Genomic DNA, 17,900 nt, shown 5'->3' with positions numbered 1-17,900 from the left:
TTTTGATCTATCAATAATAAAAATATTAGTGATACATATAAGTCATAGATGTATATTAGTAATATATACATCATTAATGATAAAAGTCCATCCTACAAATTTACATAATTTCATATAAGTCATCCCACATTTGATGTATTAAAAAAATAATAAACGAATCCTAGGAATTGACACGGGTAATAGTTGCATGGTATTAAATATTCTTCGATACGTTGACATTTTTATATATCTATGGGTTCGACATCGACATGAGGGGTAAACCGACATTTCCATTATATTACAAAAAAATCGACACGATATGAAAAATATCAACAAAATGTCACAAATAAATATATATATATATATATATAATATTAATATTAACCATTTTTAGCTTAATTAGAAATAGAAAAATATTTATTTGTTAATTTAACTATTTTTACAATTTTTTAATTTCTTTAACTTTTACAAAAATATCTATTGACATTTTACCATGTTTCTATGAAATTGAGACCTCGACATTGACATTTAAAACCTTGGTACAATGTATATGAATCCAAGATTACTAATGCAATTTTGAACCGTATGTAGTTGACATACAAAAGTACTATTTTCAAATAGTAACTTAAAAATGTTACCGTATATGGATAAGGTTTGGTGCCTTATCCTAGTAACAATGTGGTTTGTTCCTAATCATTCATGTGGAAACTTGTGAGGGAGAGTATCATATACCATAAGTTTGTATACAACTAGACTGCGATGTGCTTGTAGTTTCTTGTAAGATCGTTACATTGCAAACTCATCACTATAATGATTATATACTCATTTAATATTTATCTAAATGTGTTATAAACTCTTGTCTATGCAAGTATGTTCGTTGATTTATATGATTATAGGTAACCAAAGTATTTGCCCAATAAACCTACTGTTTTGGAAACATAATCAAGTCAAATACTTATTATGTTCGTTAGTTGGGGTTTCTCAAGTAAAGAAGCGTGAGCTCTATAATCAATGGAAAAAAATCGACTTGACGTTCGATCGGTCAGTTTTGGTTCTTTTAATATTAGTTCGTTTGGTCGGTTTTCCATTTGATCTCGGAGGACCGATCGACCGACCAATGACCATGTTACTTTAAAATCGAAAAACTGCCTTCGGTTCAGTCAGCTTCAATTGATCAGCTCGATTTTTCAACTATGATTGATCATCCCTGCAACGTAAATTAGTACGCTGATCCTTAGTCTAAGAGCCTAATTTAATTAATTTTGAGATTTTTCCAAATAGAATCTCTCTAAACTTGTCCATGTTAAGAATCTTCAAAGGTAGATATGTTACTGTTAACTTTTTTCTTTTTAATTTAACCCCGATCCCATGTTTGATTTCTAAATTATACAGAAATCAAAGTCCTTCATTGTAGGGTGAACTGTTCAGAGTTTTATTTTTATTCCCTAGTTGCCATCTAAAGACTAAAAAGTTTAGATGCATTGGGACACGCTTAACAATTTTAAAAAATAATAATAATACTAACTAAAAAGTGTATATTTGTTTGAGATAATTAAAAGAAAAGATGTGTTCATCCTTTGAATCTCAACCTTCTTCAATTATTAATACTAAGCTTTTGAAATTAGAACTTATGAGGATATTTAAGATCTTGTAAAAGAAAAAATGAAATTCTTGCTTAAGAAAAGTTGTGTAAAGCAGGAAGATTATGACACAGTTAATTTGGTTGATGTTCATACAAATATTTCATATTGCTGATTAAACTGAGTACATTTTACAGCTGCAATCAGAAAGGCCTACTATATCTAAACTGCAAACCACAATTTCCAAAACTACACAATTTCTTGCACCCCTTTTCTTCTGTATGCATTTCTAAAGGCATGGTTAATACAACAGTGTTATTGGTTCAAACTGTGTTGTTCAGACATAACTTCCCCGAACCGAACAAACCACCGAGCATCCGAAGAATTCACATCCGTTTCTGCTTTCTGCTGCTCCTCCTGCCCTTTCGCGTTCTGATTCTGACCCTTGTCGATCACGAATTGTGCATAATCCAACGTTTTCGTGGGGAACAAAGTCTGTTTTGTGGTAGGTGGCAGTGGCTGGAGGGATATCAACACTCGTGCAACTTCGTGCATGGTTGGCCGTTCGGAGGGATTGTGTTTTGTGCAGAGGAGAGCAAGCTGGAACGTCTTTCGGACATGGGCTAAATCCATGCAGGTTACCGAAACTTCGGGATCGACAGCCTCCATCACAGTGTTGTTATCAGTCTTGGATAATATCTGGCAGTTCATGGAGAGGAAAATAAATTCAGAAACAGAGATGAAAGTGAATGGATGTTTAGAAATGATTTGATATGAACAAACCAGTTGGTGCAGATTGGACTCATTATCCACAGCTTTCTTCCCAGTTAGTAGTTCCAGAAGAACAATGCCGAAGCTATAAACATCAGACTTCTCATTGAGTCGGGACGTCCGAGCATACTCTGGATCAATGTAGCCAATCGTTCCAAGCACATAAGTCGACGCATGGGTTTTGGCAGTTGGGATACTTTTAGCGATCCCAAAATCAGAAAGATGGGCCTCAAAGTTTTCATCCAACAGAATATTCGAAGACTTAACATCCCGGTGAATGATTCGTGGGTTGCAATCATGGTGAAGATATGCAAGCCCTTGCGCAGCTCCAACCGCAATCTTCAGACGGGCTTCCCAATCCAGTTTAACCTTCTTTCCTGGTCCTGATGATTTTAAGCGAAGCAAATTACAGAAACTGTTAAAGCTTAGCTAAAACCGAGTGGTTCAAGTCAAGGGAGCGAATGCTTACCATGAAGCAGATCCCAGAGAGAACCATTTTCCATGTAGTCATAGAAGAGGAGATTCCCACAGGGAGATAATGAATAACCATGAAGGCTAACAAGATTTCTATGTCTGATACTACCAATGGTTTCGAGTTCGGTCTCAAACTCCCGTAAATTGTGTGCATAATGGTTGTAAAGTCGCTTAACTGCAATAGGTCGGGAATTCTTCAGTACACATTTGTACACAGTGCTCGAAGCTCCGTAACCGATAATGTACTTCTCGCTTAGATTCTCCGTGGTTCTCATAATGTCGTCGAAGGTGTGAATAGCCATATCCATGTGAAGTACCACAAGATTTGGGGGACCTGAAACACAAGAATGACTGGATCATCATCGCCAATCAGAAGGAATAGCTCAGAAAAATAAGTGAAACACAGAAGCAAAAGCTTGCCTTGCCCAGTCTTGCTAGAACTTTTCAACAATTGCTTCGATGGATTCGACTTGTACACGGCAATTATAACCATCGACAGCAAAATAATGAAGCCGAACGTCATACAAACAACTGCTGTCCGAGACAACATTGCTGCAAAATACATCAACTCAATCAGCATGAACCGCTCATGATGTCAAGTCATAAAAAAGACCAATGCCATCTGTATTTGTAAAGTACCTCGAGATTTTTCAATATAAGGCCCACAGATCGATCCCAGCCAGTTGCCACATAGCAGCGGATTACCAATAAAGCTGATGCAAAGTTATCAATCGTCAAATAAAGAAGATATCAACAGCAGTGACTTCAAGAAACACATAACTGACCAATCAAACCAAGCACTTCTTGTTACCTATCTGGTTCGAATCGAGAGAAATTTTTCATGGGAGGCAAGATTCCGGATAAGTTGTTGTATGACAAGTTCCTAAATAAGAAGTACAAGCAAGATGAATCAGAAGTTGAGAAAGCACTAATGTACATTCTTGATGAAGAATAAAACAGAACTTACAAATTGGCAAGACCGAAACAATTTGTCAGCTGATCAGGTATCCTCCCTTGCAAATTGTTGTTGTTCAAAATTCTAGGAATGGCAGTGAAAGAAAAAAAAAATTAGATAAAAGGAATTTGAAAGGAAAGGAAATAGCATCTTAGAGTACTGGGAAACGTACAGGGAGATAATATTCTGCAGTTGACCCAACTCAATGGGTATGCTACCGGAGAAGTTGTTGAATGACATATCACTATCGAAACCAGGAAGTCAGAGTTTAACAGACAGATTTCATAAGACTAGCATAATACTTGGAACAAACTCAACACTCATAATCCTTACATAGTCTGAATGCTTCGGAGATTCCCAAATTCTGCTGGCAATGACCCAACAAGTCGGTTGCCACTCAAATTGCTGCAAGTAATTTCATATTAAAAACATCACTTAAACTACGATTTAATAAATAGTTCAGATGAAACAGTCCTACAGGCTAAGAAGGTGTTCCAAATTGCCAATAGATGCAGGAACAGGACCCGAAAAGTAGTTGCGAGATAGATCCCTGCAAGACATACAACAAATTTGAAGACAAACAAAATGACGTTCACTATGATAGAAACATCTATGATGAACAAAACAGTAAATGATGATTATTTGAAGTAAACTTACAAGGTATCGAGGTTAACTATGCGTCCGAGCTCAACAGGAATCCTGCCTTTGAAGTTGTTTGCCGAAAGATTCCTGTAACCAAGCAAGTTCATTAGACTAATTCTTCCCCAATTGAATTATGTAATACCAATAGATGAACTCATGCTTCGAAACACTTACAAATAGGTCAAACTCTCCAGATCTTGGAAACCCAAAGGAATGGACCCGTTAAGACGGTTGCCATGCACATTGCTTTCAGGAAGAAATATGAATCAAAATAACACACATAATATATGGAAACTTATGGAATGTGAATGATAAGCAGTAGGTATCTTACAATTGGTTCAATGCAGTGCAAGAGCTGATGTTGTGAGGGATGGGTCCTTCAAGGTAATTATTAGCAAGATTCCTGAGTAGATGAATACCAATATCATCATCACAAATTAACACAGTAAGGGACCAAGAGCTTTGAAATCAGAAGTTAGAAAATGTGTAATGGAATTAATAGACAGTTGAGACTTCACTGTTATGAACGATCCAAAACTAAATAATATAACTCACAGTTCGAACAATTGATCCAACTTTCCAAGTTCAGAAGGAATTGTGCCAATCAGCTGATTGTCATTTAATTGCCTGTAAAATGTTACATTTAGTTACTGATGTTTGTATAAGGAAAAAAAAAACTTCTATTTGCAGCAACATGAGCATACAAGTAGCTAAGCTTTGACATATTGCCCAGCTCTGGAGGAATTGGCCCGGTCAACTTGTTCCCGTGCAGGTACCTAACCAATAGAATAGACCATGAGGCACCAATCGTAAATCTCAGAACTTTGCATTCTGAAGGAAAACTCACAATTTTCCAGTGTAGGACAAGTTGCCAAGTATTGGTGGTATTGGCCCTTCAAGCTCGTTCTCACTCAAATCCCTGGTCCAAGGTAGAAGAAAAGAATAATACAATGACATGAATGCACCAAGAATTCCTTACATTTATCAACCAAACCACGAAACTATAAATTATATTTCAAACTTCACTTACAGGACAGCGAGGGCCTGCATCAATCCAATGACGTCGGGAATCTTACCAGTAAGCCTATTTCCCTGTAGTGATCTACAACAAGGAGCATATACAACTGATTAAGAAGGCAGGAGAGCAGGAGAGAGTTCTTCTGACGTATTTAAAATCACACACAAGTTTAAAGAAATCTTACAACGTAGCCACTTGTAGAAATCCAATGTTGTACGGAATCTCCCCTGAGATCTGATTGTAGGATATATCCCTGAGATGAACAAGAAACGCCAATCAAGATATCACAACTGATTTTTGTGAAGAAACAATGAAACATACACCAAAGAAAAATCAGTCGAAAAACATACAGAATTTCAAAACTCGTACAGTTCCCTATGCTCTCCGGTATCGGGCCAGTCAGATTATTGCCCCTTACATCACTGAACATAAGAAAAGCAACACCAGAGCACAACAGTTATGAAAATATGAAGAAATAACCCCCAGATTAATTAGAATATCATATCACACTTACAAGTACCACAAGCCAGTCAATTGGCACATATCAGAGGACAGCGAACCCGTCAAAAAGTTCCCTCGCAACCCACTGCCAAACAATAAAACAAAATAAAAGTTTAACTGCTAACAGAATGGCCATCGTAGCTTAAATGTCGAAGAAACTTGAGTGAAGTGGTATTTACAGATATTGCAGTACTTCATTCCAATAGATTAATCGAGGTATCTCCCCAGTAAGTTGATTCCGTGCAAGATCACTGCAGTGGATAATATCACCAAATAAGAAAACTAGAGAAACCGAATGAATAATCGAAGCATTAGACTAATAATTCCCAGCACTGCACTCCAACAACAAATCCCATATGAACGAAGAAAAAAACCTAGTTAACACTATAACAAAACTCGCAAGAGATTTTAAAGTGAAGTGAAGGAGTAAGAGAAGTGCTTACAGCGTTTTCAGATTCGGAATCTGGGTAAGGGTCGAAGGGATCGGACCGGTCAACTGATTGTTCTTCAGATTTCTGCAACGAGGAGAAGAAATAGTTCAACATCCAAAACGCTATAATTAACAAAACTGAGTGGAAAAAAGACAAAACTAAGTAGAAAAGCTGCATTGAGTTAAAACTTACAAAAACTCAAGCTGCTTCAGCTTCGATACCGTGAAGGGGATGTCTCCAAAAAGCAAATTATCAGACAAGTCCCTGTATTACGAGAGGTCAAGTAATGCTGTGGATAGGCCACTTTCAACTAACTTTAATTTAAATATGGAAGCAATAAATAAAAGAAAACTCTTACAGATGGACGAGAAGACCACAGTTACCAATCTCATCTGGGATTTGGCCCGTTAGTTTATTCCCTTGAAAGTCTCTGCCAAAACAAACCAAAAAAACAAGCCAAACAACCGTGTTAAGCCATCGAATAAGCGAAGAGAGCGATACATGAAACTGGTAATGCCGTACATTGACTGTAAGTTCCTCAAATCTCCAATGGCCGGTGAAATCTCCCCACCCAGATTCAAGTTGGACAAGTTCCTTCAAACCCAGAAACGAACACGAAGATAAGAAAAAACCCATCAACTGAAAACAGAGGAAACAGAGGAACAAAGTGGAAAACTCACAGAGCAGCAACAGAAAGGCTAACATTATCGCAGAAAACCCCACGCCATGAGCAGAAATCATCCCCATGAACATCATCCCAGTCCAGCAACACGTTGGCTACATTACTAAACGAGGCCTTGATCAACATAAGCGCTCGAGCTGTCGAAAAAATGAGAACCCAAAAACCCGAATAAAATACTCAAAAAGTGAAACACAACAACGAGATAAGTAAAATTAAAAAAGCGCGAAAAGCCAAAAGGAAGGAATAGTTGCAACGGCTTGAAGTCCCACGTCAAGACACCCCAGAACAGTGAAAGAAAACAAAAAATGGCGAATGCGGAAAGGGAAAGGAAAAGAAAACCTTGATCGGGAGGGAGCGAAGCTGGGGAACAACGAAGAGAGGAAAGAACGAGGAGTAACAAAAGAAGGAGGAGGTTCCGCCATTGAAGGAAGGCGAGATCCTTCATTTCTTCAAAAACCCAGAAGCCAAACTGAGAGAGAGAGGGTTTTGGTGCTGTGAAGAAGAAGAAGAAGAGGAAGGAGAAGGGTGGGCGAGAAATTTATGAAGGGAGAGAACAGAAAGCTACATGGAGGGAGTGTTATTTGTGTGAAACCCACAGAGCGAGGACAGGCCATGCTGGAGATAGAGAGAGAAACAGATTTGTTTTTCTTTTTTCATTTTTGGAAAAAAAAAAGGAAAGAGAGAGAAATAAACGGCGGTGAAGAGACACTGGAGAGAGAGAGCGAGGCCGTCATTCGTACTACCGTTTCCCGAAGTGATTGTGTAAATATTTCGATACAGCTACGTGCCTCAGAGATCCTTTTCCCACGCGCGACCCCTATGGCGCGTGTCTTCATTCCTCCACGCGCTCCACTAAACTAATATATGCCTACTCTTTTTTTCTTTTAACTTTACTTTTTCACTTAAATTACAAAATTCCCTCTTGCATGATTACAAACTCTATATTTATTCTTTCAATTTAACCCACGTAATTTTAGATCTTCTAATTTCACATTGCTCATTGGCATTTGTTTTTTACAAATAGGTCGTAAGTTCGAATCTCATGCCTCGTTAAAAAGGAAAATAGACAAATCAAGATTAAACTAAATTAAAATATTATTTTGATTTATGTACTTTAACTTTTGTTCATTGTAGTGACAACCGTAGTAATATCTATAAACGACTAAATTTTTGATAACTCACCCACCACAACTTTTAAAAAAATCGTTAAGGTTAATTGATTATGTAATATGTTTGAGTTAGTTAGGTTCAAACTAAATTTAATTATGTGAATCACTAAACCAACCTATATAATTTTAATTTATTTAGACTCAATATAACCCAACCTAATATTTAATCTTCTGACCTCAAAAGAAATAATGTATATCCTTTACATTTACGATTGAACTATGCTTATGTAAGCACATCGAAAATGATTCTTTTTATAATCCAATATATGATTTGAACTTTTAAACTATAAGAAAGATACAAATATCCTGATCAATATGACTATAGTTCAATCGTTAAAAATCTATAAAAAAGAGAAAAAAAAAATAGAGTTATAAGTTATAGGGGGAATGAATAATGGAAATTGAAAAAGAGGCATTATATAATATAAGTAATAATTGATGAGTGTATCGGATTTAATTGGAAGGGGAAGTGAGGCGTGAGCATGTCATGTGAGTAATGTTTAATTTGTTATGCTATAAATGTTGCATCTGTGAACCAAGTCACGAACTATGTTTTTTTTTCTTTCTTTCTTTTTTCCATTGTTATTGTTTATTTCTAAAATAATTTCTGCAAATTTTTAAGTGATTTTTGACAAAATATTTATGAGATTTTTATTTTTAATGTCCATTTAATTGCTTTTTTTATTGAAAAGCATTTAATTGTTAACTTTATAAGTTTTTTCTCCTATATACATAAATTAAATGGAGAGAAAGCCACAACTACACATCTAGTAAAATTTCTATTTAGGTAAATCAATGACTACCGTATAATAAAAAGTAGTAAAGTTAATAAAAATTTTAAAATGTTATAAAAAAAAAGTACGTATTTATTTTTTCATGTAGTTGGACAAATAAGTGTTCCATATAACGAAATCAAATAATTGTGTTTAGTAACTTTCTTTTTCCCCTCGGGCGAGTTTAGATTTTTTCTTTTTAATTTAAACAAAAAGGACATCTTTATTTTGGTTACATTATTCATTCGTATTTTGTAGTATTTTAATGTAATTATTATTTTGTTTCCTCTATGGAACAATATATTATAAACTAAATAATAATAATGAATTTGTCAGCTCTAATTTGTGCTTCATTGGCATGATAATGATGATTTGTTAACGAGAAGGCATTCAAAATGTATATGAGGGTGGAATTGATGGTGGGACTATTCTAACTAATAGTGTATGTGTTGGGATAATTTACTCGAGGTGATGAGCACGTCGTATGATTTGTGACGTTATCTTTTTTTTTTTTTTTGACATTTCATATTCTAAGGAGGTCATGCATTGTTATTACGGCAATTATAAGGGCATGCCAATAATGTTATTTTATATGATGCAGAGGATATTTATTATTATGTATATCTCGTTATATTTTTCCCTTAAAATTAATAACCTACACAAGTTCACATCTAGTTTGACCAATAGTCTTCTAACATAATTTAACAAACCGTATAAATTGACACAAAATTTAAGATTTTAATTGACTCAACTTGCAAAATTTATGGTTTCAATAAATGAAATTATTAGTTTAGGGCTTTAGTTGACTCAACCAAACGTGCTAACTTTTTTCAATGTTAGCTTCAAGCTATAATTTGAAATAAGCAATAATGTAAAAGATAGAATGTGGATTTAAAAATGAATTATGGTTGTTAGTCACGGAGCGAGAAACAACAAAAATTTATAAATACAAGACTTTTTTTTTCATATATATGACTAACAGACTATCAGTGTCTATCACTAATTAATCTATGATAGACGTTTATCACTAATAGACATCGATTGATGATATAAATTTTAATATAGAAATCTACTGTACAAATTTTTCATATCCTAAAATTTTATTTCCCGTGCTATAATTAAATATGGTAAAATTATTTGTTACCCATCACAATTCTTCCATAGAGTTGAGTTATTACTATTATAAATATCGTAGAAATAACAATATTCGGAAGTTATTAAATTGTATTTCTAAAGCCCCTCTTTAGAATTGTTCGTTAATCTCTCGGTACAATTTTCTTTTATAGTTTACTTTAAAAATTTTGCAAAAATATATTTATTTTATTCTTATATTTCTATTTACTTGACATGAGAATTCCCTTTTGACGGTGTTTACTCTTTTTTATTTTTTTTTTTTTTTTAACAAACTTTGGACCGCCTTTACTAAATATAGGAACTAAATCAATGGGTGGATACACATCAAAAACTTTAAAATTACTTCTTTTAAAAAGGAATTATCTCATTTCTCTATTCTTCTATTCCGCATATCCATATTTTTTCAATCATTATTTTACAATTTTTTCAATTATCTCTCATCTATTAATGGGATCTATAATGTATTTATTTATTATTTTTAAATTTTACTTTTTCTTCTTTTATTTGTACTACCAATATTTTTTTATTTAAAATATATTTATTGATACTAATATTTTTAGTACGTGTGATTTTTTAATAAAATAATGAATTTCTATTTCATTATTTAACTATTTAATTTTAATTAATTGTTTTAATTATTTAACGTGTGAAAATAAAATATTGTTATTAGGTAACCTATACAATTAAAATTAATTCATATTTATATTAATAATTTTTATAATAAAAAACTGTACTAATTTTTTTAGGTGGGGTGATTTTATTATAAAAATTTAAATTTTCTATTTAATTTATCAATTATTTAATTTTACTTAGTTATAATGAATTGATGTTAATAAAAAACCTTGAAACAATAAAATTTAATAGCATTTTGTATTAATATCTTTTAAAAAATAGTATTTTGTATTAATGATGATTGTTCTAATAAAAGCTATATTAATCGTTTTTAGTTGATGTTATTTTATTTTAATATTTTTGACACCGCACAAATCATTCAAGCACTGCAAGATTTGCTACCTAAACACTTTGAATACATTTTGTAATTGAAATTCAATTTTTAAATCTACTGTTAAATAAAAATTAAAAAATATTGAAAATATAGAATACAATTATCTTATTTAGTTTAAAATATATTCCATCCACAAATTTTTGTTTTTATTAATATTTTATGTCTAAAAAATGATGAAAAAAGGAGGGATTGATATTGGTGGGATCATCCTATTTTTGAAAGGCTATTAATGGAAAAGTCAAAAGCTAAGAGTTAAAAAAAAGAGGGGTCAGCGCAGGACTCTGCACAGCGTACGTAGCAGAGCATTTACCACTTTGTTAATTAGGCATCCTTTTTCCTTCTCGTATAAAGCCTGCTCCCTGTATATATATATTTACACTTTTTAATTTAAAAACACACACATTTTGATTTTGATTTATTTATTTATTTTTTAAAGATATTCTGTATCTTTAAAGAAGTTGGGCGATCTGGATGACCATTTGGTAACAAACACTCCGATGTTTAAGTAAGTTTAGAGTTCAAACTTAACGTTGAGATCGAGCTAGAATGCGATGCTGTAGAGTGAGGTCCCTTATTTATAAGTTTGGATATCTGGCAAGGAATCCAACTTGTAGTTGGGCGTGTTGTGTCGAAGGTTAGCTTGTCGGGCGTGCACGATTTGGGTAGGTTGATTTTCAGCATCTTCCTCTTCAGAATTTGGCTAAGTGTTACAGGTTGTTCCTATGGGGAACAAGTATTTGGGATCGACCTAGTGGTCAGTCCACTCTCTGTCCTCCACGTGGCAGTATGGTTTGACTCCTCCAACTTTATAAATGGTTAAATTTACCTTAATTCATTAGTTTAAAAGCTCTGGAGTTCATTAATCATGTTTAACATAATATCAGAGTAGGATGTCATATGTTCGAATCCATGTATTGACATTTTCTTCTTATTTAATATTGATTTCACTTGTTGAATCTTATACAAATATTTAATTATATACGTACCGGTGCAATAGCTTAACTAGTTAAACCAACCAAGTATCATTACAAAAAATGGAATAAACTCAACAAGAAAAAAATTAGATTTTGTTTTTTATTAATTAGTTAATGTCACGTGTTGTGGTTCCCCCTCTTTTTATTGTTTTTTTTTTTTAATAAAGGAATTTAGACAAAGTAGCGGAAGGAGTTGTCAGTAGGGGTTGTAATTTTTGTGGCACCTTTTCGAAAAAAAGAAAGCAGAAGAAATTGTAGCATGGATGAAATGCCGAAAATGCCCTCCCACCCCAGGGCAGTTTCGGTAATAAATCTCATTCCCTTGCTCTGGCTTCTGCTTGGCTTCTTTTAGAGGGACACAATTTTCTTTTTCTTTTATTGTTTAATTTTTCTTCATTGGGACTCCAAACAAATACAAACATCCTTTTCTCTCTCTCTCCATCTCTTTTAGGAGTCAAAAGGATAAGACAAAATTCAGTTCCTCTATCAAAATCTTTTTCTTTTCTTTGACCTTCCTTTTTTTATGCAAAATTTCTCCTTTTTACCTCCCTTTTCAATTTGTTAAATCAAGGTTTTAAATTTATATTTTTGTTTAACTCAATACTTTTTTAATATATTCCATTTTGAGCTCTCAATTTGTATTAGGTACAATCAATATTACTTAAAATTTTGCTAGGGAGGAGACCGAAATAGAGAGATATTTTTCTTTTGATCTGTCGACTTTTTCGTGGTGATTAGCCTGGATTTCTATCGACGTTGTCATAAGGTTCGACATCGGCATAAGGTATAGGGATAAATGAACATTTCTATCATATTACAAAAAAATCGACAAAATATGAACAGAATCTCAGACATAATATTAATATTAATTATTTTCAATTTATTTAGAAATGTTGAAATGTTTATTTTTTAATTTAAATAGTTTTTACGATTTATTTTTTATTTTTATAACTTTTCCATAAATATCTATCGGACATCAACATTTTATTGATATTTTCATCAACATTTATATGAAATTTAGACTTCGACATTTCCATCAATGTCTATATTTAAAATATTGATTAGCAATAAGATAAGTGTCAACTAGTCAACATGTAAGTATTTTTTCTTAATTACTACGTGGTTTCAAGTATGTGTTTTAATATGTTAACATGAATACGTATTAGAGGGTAAATTATTAATGTGTGGGTGAATATTAGATAATAGAATAATGGTAACAATCAAAATGATTATTTTTTAAAATTTAATAACTAAAATAAATATTTTGAAAATTGATAGACCAAAATATTGTTCTCGAAAAGTCTATATACTAAAAGTATTGACAATTTGAAAGTTAGAAATAGAATTAGAACAAACTCAAAAATTTAACGCCTACCAATTAAATTTAAACCTTAAAGTAACTACTTTAATTAGAGATTTAAAAAGCTTATTATTTATCCTAAGTAATTTTATTTTTTACATCAATGGTGAGTTTGGGGAATCTGGAGGATAGTGATTTTAAGTGAAGTAATTTTATAGTTAAAAGTGAACGTAGCTCCGGGGTAATTAACATGCATTTTTCAACCTATATCTTTAAAGGTAATGATAATTATAATATTACACTCTTCAATCTAGGAAAGGAAGAGAGCGAAGAGAATTATAGTTTTTCTAAAATATTATTATTTTTACTCGTTACCATGAATAACTATTTTTTAATATAATTGGAGTATTGGTCTTCCAATCAAATGCATGTATGCAATTCTTTTTGCAAAGTCTATATACTTGTAACAACTATGTTCATAAATATAATCTATAAGTAGATTATTATAATTATGCGAAATTTGCGGTGGCTTGTATAAAAATGGAGAATTAATTAAGAAGTTGAGTTGGCCATGTCTACTTCTCGTATTTTGCAGTGTACTTTTTGTTTTGCTATCAAGGAGCTCACAAGAAGACGTTAAAATGAGTGTTATTGATGCAGGCATGGTCTATGACCAACCGAAGAAGCATATATTAGATTCTTTATCTAGGGCATGGCCAAGAACGGGAAAAAGCAACAAGGACAAAGTAGTTGAAGAAGTGTCATTGTACACTTAAATAAAGTTGCTAGCTACTCGACGTGGTTTATTTTACCTCCTCAACACACCTCTTATTCACTTGCCCTTCTATCAAAATTTTCCCTCTTCTCTCTAATTCTCTAGTTTTTATGTAATCCAACTTAATTTTAGTTTGACTCGCTAAAATAATAAATCGATATAATTACATAATTATTGTATCGTATAAGCAAATGACCTTCAATAAGATTTAATAATATGCTTTAAAAATGTCGCGTCACACAATGACGAGTGGTTTATTTGGGTGAAGAAGTCATTTTCATGTTTATTTACAACATATGCGAATACATTATCTCTTAGCATTTTATAAGATTTTATGTAATTTTCAATGTAATTAAATTTTGTTTTATTTCCAATATTATTTAAATTATTATTCACCAGATACTTCTACGTATTGTTTCTAATCTAATGAGTTCTGGTATTAAGATAAATTAAAAGCAGAAAATATATTTATATAAATGTATTGTACGAAAATTTAAGTGTTGGTGTGCTTTTTTTTTTTAATTTTAATTTACTAACATATCTTTTATACTAATTGAGATTCCAATTGAAAATTGATGAAAAAAATAATTTGTATATGCTTAAATTATACAAAATGGAACTAAAAACCTATCAAATTGACAAAAACCCACCATCTATTAGTTCAGTTGTTTTTAGTTATTATTTTGGATTTTTTTTATTACAACAGTTATTATTTTAAATTCCCTACTATATGTCTCAACTTTTTAAATATTAATAAAAAAATATCAAAATCTCACTTTCTTGTAAATGTACATGAAAATATGGATAAATATTGATGTTGATGGATATTTTTAAAAATGTTATAAAAATGATTTTTTTAAAAATTTAAATTAATAAATAAACATTTCACCCTTCATAAATAAGTTAAAAATGGTTAATATTAATATTATATCCATATTAGTGATATTTTGTTGATATTTTTCGTATGTTATCCAAAAGACAATGACGATTTTTTCCTCGTGATGATCTCGAATCCAGAAACAAATTAAGAAAAGAAAAATAAAATTATCTACTTTAAATTATTATTGTGAATAAAATAAAAAGACGGAGAAAGGTACAAGGCAAGGCTGAAGAGGCAGATAAAATGTTGGATAGAATGAGAAAGAGAGAAAGGGAAAGGGAAACGACACATTAAAACCCAAATAAGAAATCACACGCCAACTCAAAGGAATGTCATTTTCTTTCTTTCCATTTTCTTTTTCCTTTTTCTCTTCGATTAAAAAACTGTTGGAATAAGAATAATTTCTTATACACGTAAATCGACAAATTATGATCAAATATATTTATAATAAATCTCTGGTAAAGTTAGTTATATGTAGATCGATAAATTAATGAAAAATCAAATTTATTTATAAATTACAAAAATTGACGTTTAATTTTGAGGAGAATTTTTGTAGCAGAGACTAAATTGTTACACATTTTAAACAACTAAATAGTTACATATTAAACTTCAATAACTAAATTGTTGTCAATATAAAAACATAAAAACTGAATTGTTATCATTAAAAGTTAAAAAGAAGTTAAATCATTATGTATTTTTTTATTTTTTTATATTTTTTTTAAGAGAATTCTCATTTTCAATTTCAACCCCATATTTTGCCTAATGAATCCGTTTATAATTTAATCTTTCAAAATTTAACAAGCTGTAAAAGTTAGAATTAACCCCTCATAGAATCTCAACTCAAAATTAAAGCATAGGAAAAGAAAAGTACCCATACCTAAATTCGATTGTGAAGATAAATCAAGTGGGTAAAAATGCTCAAAATCTAACACTATTCAGTATTGAAAGACTATCCATTTCTTATTTTTTTTAGAAGTCGGAGGTTTAATCTTTAATTCTCATGTTTCACTAAAAAACAATGCCCACGAAAAATAAATTCATAGAATTACCTATAGTTCACCACAATAATTTTTTTTTGACACATTCATTTTGAACTGTTTTTAGATTATGTGATTTGAAGAGTGAAAATTTTAAAAAAGACATTTTTGTGTTGTCAGTTTTTTCAGATTTTGAATTTAAAATTTTAAAATGCATAATTTCAATAAATAAAATAAAATATTTGATAAATATACTATTTCATATTATAAATTCATTTATTTTTTTATTAAAATTAAAACGTGTGAAACATTATATATTATAAATTATGTAATATTAAAATAATTATTATACAAAAGTTATATTTTAGATTCAACTTAATATTTAGTTGGTAATTACCACTAGTTCACAAATATATTATTAAAATCACTTGAACATTTTTTAAATTGAAATTCAATTTTTTCGGTTGCTACCAAGTACATATTCGAAAATACTGAGAATATAGAATACATTTTTATTTAATCTTTTATTTTTAGATCAACCAAACGCATCTTTAACTAGTTAAGAGCCTTTCACCTTACAATTTAAATCTAATCTAAGGTGAGATGAAATAAAACCAAAAGTTAGAATTTGAAATTGACGATGAAGTGAAAAATACGAATTTTTTCCATAACAAATTTGTAAGCACAAGCAAGCATAATCTATGTTTATGAAAGAAACCTACGAAATGAGATCCGAGCGAGTTGAGTATAGCGAGTGAGATGAGCTAAGTAAGGAGACCTGGAAGCAAAGAAAAAACGCTATGTCGCTCAAGTTACTTATAATTCTGATTTTTTAGGTCGGTTTCAGACAAAATTGCATACCTGAATGGAACGATGATGTATTTACAGGGATGTGAGCAGAATATTAATAATCAAAATTGGAATTCCAAAGATGATCCCGACAGTTATTGACTCCTCGAATCACTCCTTATAAGTGCGGGTGACACTCTGACTCTCAGTTCGGTTGAGATGAACCAACATGATTCCCCCCTTCTCCAAATATAACTGTGAGACCCGTGTGAGACCCGAGCTCCGTAGGTCGATGCCACGTGGCATGTTGAGGTTTTTCCCCGACAATCTCTGTTATCTAAAATGTTTTAATTTTCTATTATACTTTTTTCTTTCTTTTTTTTTGTGTGGGTATATATTAAAAATAGTTGATGAAAAAATTGAAATTAAAAATAGTTGAAGAACAGCAGTAGGGTTTTGAAAACTGGGAGTGTCAGCATCAGACCGCATTATGTCCGCCCTCAGCTTCAGCTTCAGCTACTGTGCCGCCGGCTTCACTCTGACCCCTTTCCCTTTTTTCTTTTCTTTTTTTAATTTTTCTATTTTGATTGTTAAATTTTTTAAGTTAAAAAAAACTTTTCATTGTTGTATTTTCAATAAAATAGGACATGTTTAAGGGTGATTATTTTTATTCGAAAAAAAATTACATCTATTTTAAAATGGAATATTTGATAAGGATTCAAAAGTAATTTTAAACTGATTTTGAAAAAAATTCAAGATCGGATCACTTTGAGAGTGATTCTTTAAATAATTTTTGGCCAAAATATTAATTGAAAATTATTTTTTAAAATAGTTATGGTTCTAATTTTCAAAGTTTTTTTTATTCACCTTATTTTTCCATTAAATTATGAGAATTTTTTTTTTTCAAATTCTCGTATCGTCGACATCTCTAATTTTTTTCTCTAAAATTTTTTAATCTCTCTCTAACTTTTAACTCCCTCATCTACTTTGTAAGTTTGTTCTCAATCTAAATTTTTTATCTGTCATTCTCTAAAAGGAGATTATACGTGTGTAAAATTATGCATTAACCACTTTTAAACGAAATATTCTT

At 31.5% G+C, this 17,900-nt stretch overlaps 1 protein-coding gene across 1 annotated transcript; it reads right to left on the bottom strand.

The window, feature by feature from the left end:
* Positions 1-1,697: 1,697 nt before the first annotated feature.
* Positions 1,698-7,681, bottom strand: ERL1 (ERECTA-like 1). Its single transcript, XM_022304141.2, has 27 exons — positions 7,373-7,681; positions 7,032-7,170; positions 6,874-6,945; positions 6,710-6,781; positions 6,544-6,615; positions 6,364-6,435; positions 6,100-6,171; positions 5,934-6,005; positions 5,770-5,841; positions 5,604-5,672; positions 5,432-5,503; positions 5,249-5,320; positions 5,106-5,177; positions 4,957-5,028; positions 4,733-4,804; positions 4,576-4,647; positions 4,417-4,488; positions 4,238-4,309; positions 4,093-4,164; positions 3,932-4,003; positions 3,772-3,843; positions 3,616-3,687; positions 3,444-3,517; positions 3,225-3,356; positions 2,800-3,138; positions 2,343-2,713; positions 1,698-2,258 (listed from the first exon to the last, which is right to left on the bottom strand). The coding sequence occupies exons 1-27, from the start codon at positions 7,476-7,478 to the stop codon at positions 1,875-1,877; spliced, it is 2,982 nt and encodes a 993-aa protein (XP_022159833.1). The 5' UTR covers positions 7,479-7,681; the 3' UTR covers positions 1,698-1,874.
* Positions 7,682-17,900: the final 10,219 nt, after the last annotated feature.

The sequence above is a fragment of the Momordica charantia genome (genome assembly GCF_013281855.1).
Source record: "Momordica charantia cultivar OHB3-1 chromosome 6 unlocalized genomic scaffold, Mcharantia_2.0 BLBB01000006.1, whole genome shotgun sequence".
In the NCBI taxonomy this organism is placed as follows: domain Eukaryota; kingdom Viridiplantae; phylum Streptophyta; class Magnoliopsida; order Cucurbitales; family Cucurbitaceae; genus Momordica; species Momordica charantia.
The sequence above is the reverse complement of the archived record's forward strand: the minus strand, read 5'-3'. Positions and strand labels throughout refer to the sequence as shown.